The following is a 3,340-nucleotide window of genomic DNA, read 5'->3' on the forward strand; positions in this document are numbered from 1 at the left end:
ATAGAAGCATGCCGTTTGGCTGTGTACCACGAGAACTCAGTATATATCAAAAACAATGTTATTGAAAAAGTAATGTAGGAAGCAATCAGAGTGGACACCATTGACGGACTACGGGTCGCCAGGTGACCCACGCTCCACCTAGCGAGCTCATCTTGATTGCCCGGTCCGGAACCCTGGTATTTATACACTGGTATCAAGTAGATAGCATTCAAACAGCCAACAAGGGCCACTCTCGTACCAAGTCGCAATAGTCGGATAAACGCTATCGCGTCGAGGCCAGCGTTTTCGAGGAGCTCGTCATCAGTGATCTTGATAATACCAGGGATCCAACCCATGAAAGCACCATAGACTCTCGAGGACAGCGGACATCGTAACTTCTCTATACACTGACGAGGCTGGTAAAGTGACAGGAACCTGCCCCTCAGAGGACTGTAGATAGTGACCGCGGCAACAAAGGTACCCAAAAAGATGGCACCAGACAACAGGACGGCGCTCTGACCTAGTTGGATAGCTACGGTAGGAGTTGCTGACATAGCGACAAAATGCAGGGAAATGAACTGGAGGCGACTCGCAAGTCATACGCGGTTGGTCACCTGTATAGGTCACGTCGAGAGCACAGACACAAAGGCTACGCACAGCAACCAGGAGCAATATAGGAAAATATACACATGGTCAACTGCGTCGAAAATTTGAGAATACTTTAAGGATGAAAGTGTTAATATTTCTGCACATCCTCCCTAAGTCGTATGTAGAAATTCATGAGGTAGTGAAGTTGTGGAAGCGGATCCTGCCGAGACAAAAGGGAGTACATTGTAGAGGTTATCTCGCCCTGTGGACAAAACTCATTCGCATGATGAAAATAAACAATTTAAAGGTTAAAACTGATGCCTCGGGAGCTAATGTGCATCGATGCGATTCTAACTAGGCTGTGCTGTCAGTGTGGAACTTTAAACTCACAAACACATGATGTAGTGAAGAAACCAAACATATATTCCAACACTGCTCGGATATGAGATTCATAGTTCAAATACAGAGTTCAGATAAAAATGTACAGAAACCTATGAGCATTTCCTAAAATTCCTTCAGACTTACCCATTGAAACACATGTAGTTGTCCAGGTGCATATTTTCCCACACTCTACATCCATGTGCAAAAATCATGAAAGTGAAAAATCCCATTCTGACGACTTTTCCTCAAACTACGATGCCAATGAAAAACGCCGACATATAACAGCGCTCTGGTTCCAGAGAGACGGATCGGACTATTCCAGCGGGGCAAGCAGGATGAAATAGGAATAAATACGAGCACAGTTGACCTCGACATAAGGAGAAACCAAACCACCTCCGATACCACTCGCAAGACCGGGAACTACGTGCTACTCAGAAACTTATTAATATCATGCAGAACACATAAAAGCTTTTTCAACCAATTCACAGACGAATCGATGAGCGTCTTTTTTCCCACCAGTCAGATAGTGCTTGCTGAAGTCTGCGATGTTCACGCGTACAACCTCGGCGTTTAACGAGCGACTCACGAGCCTTCCCTTCCACACGGCTCGGCCGTTCAAACGGCGGGTATCCGCACCTCGGGCAGCTCTCAGAAAATGAGACGGCCCGTCTGCCTCGACAACAATGCGTCTCCCATCAGATCGAGATATCAGTGCGTCTACCGGACCCACTGCAGTTGCGAACTCTTGTTGAACATTGACACTCTGATGGAGCCCTTTGAGTGCTTCAAACACTTGAAGTTGGAAGTGGCTCGGGGTAGGTGACGGCCAGACGACTCCGCACGGGATCGCGTCACCGGCAGCAACAGCGCAACTGACTCGTGCTTGGGCAACCTGCGATGCCCCTGCTTCCGATAGAGTCTCCAACAGTTGTACAGGAATGGCTTCAAGGCACCTGTTGGCTAAGTCGTGCTGTCCTATGACCGCGAATGACCCTGCCAGCTGAGCAAGATCTTCAATACCACACGCTGGTAGAATCCTATCCAGATACTCAAAGAGGGTCTCCATACAATCAGTCGGTGCTAGCGGGGATAGCCGAGACCAAGCCCATACGATAGATGCATAGTGTTTCGGAGAGACAGGAGTGTCAAAGTCAATGCTAGCCACCAGTTTGATAACAAGGTCGTCATCGAAGTACCCGGCATCGACCAGAGCCCACAGACACTTGGAAACTTGAGCTGCGCTACGCGGAGTAGTACCCTCCAACCAGGTGCACAAGAGCCCTACCTCTTCGCGAGACAAGACAGCTATTGCTGACCAGAACAGTGTGGGGTAGTCCTTAGCAGAAAGCTCACATTCGCTTTTCATCGCCGATCGAGCCAATTCACGAAGCAGTCGGTTGTCGTCTTTAGCATAGCACCAACACAATGAGACCATAGTAGTTGCGTTCATTTTGGGAATTTGTCCCCGCAACACTAGCGCTAGACAACTGAGCAGTTTGGAATAGAGATTGGCAACTGCATGGTCCCGACTAGACCACATGCCGATACCCCACAAGCAGTTAGCGATGCCCCTAGGCCCGAATTCAGGGAAACGTGACAGTAGATCAGTTCCAAGCGCCACAACTGCATGCCCAACGGAAGCTGAATTCTGCCAATCACACGGAGTCTTCCCAAACGCCCAAAGAATATTCGCCATACTCTGAGGCGATAACGAAGCTCGCTTTGTTGGGACCGAGAGCCAACTTTTGGAGACAGTGTTGAAGACCATACGACTGCCCTCGGGACACCCCAGTGTTGCTAACGCCCACAGAATGTTGGAAATGTGCTGGCCTTCATATTCCGCTGATTTGCTCTCGATGTGGTTGTCAACAGACTGTAGTGCAATCAAGTTGATACTGTGTTCAGCTTTACCATATGCCCACACAATATTCGCAACAGACTGAGGACTGAAATCGTCAAGGTTTTCGAGACGACTCATGGCGGACTCCATCACTTGTCTCACGTCTCTCGAATGGAATCTCTCCTGGTGCTTAGCAATGGCGTACAGAGCGGATGACAAAGCTTGCGGCGACATTGAACCCATATGGTCTCCCGCCAACGCCAACAGCTGTGAGTATAGTTTCCTGTCGGCCGAATTCCTCCCGAGTTTACCGAGAGACCATAAGAGCATCCCATACTGGTCTGGTTCATAAAAGGACAGTCGTTTCTGTTCAAGTGCCGTGCCAACGAGGCAGCGCACGAAAGGCAAGTCCGAATTCTCAGCCACTCTAGCCAAGCGTTGTAGTGCCGCTGTAAAATGCATAGGATGCCAGTCCTTGAACTTGAGGCTCTGGGCTGTGGTCCCCAGTAAGATCAATTCCCTTCGAGACGCTCGGCATATCCGATCTAGTAA

The 3,340-nt window shown here is 49.1% G+C and overlaps 1 protein-coding gene across 1 annotated transcript; it reads right to left on the reverse strand.

Annotated features, from left to right (window-relative positions):
- Window positions 1-112: 112 nt before the first annotated feature.
- Pmar_PMAR021977 (hypothetical protein) lies at window positions 113-533 on the reverse strand (the record flags this gene model as incomplete). The annotated part of the gene is made up of 1 exon (XM_002767842.1): window positions 113-533. A coding segment is annotated over one exon (421 nt), but the record flags the coding sequence as incomplete, so codon positions are not given.
- Window positions 534-3,340: the final 2,807 nt, after the last annotated feature.

The sequence above is a fragment of the Perkinsus marinus genome (genome assembly GCF_000006405.1).
Source record: "Perkinsus marinus ATCC 50983 genomic scaffold scf_1104296969786, whole genome shotgun sequence".
Taxonomy (NCBI): Eukaryota; Perkinsozoa; order Perkinsida; family Perkinsidae; genus Perkinsus; species Perkinsus marinus.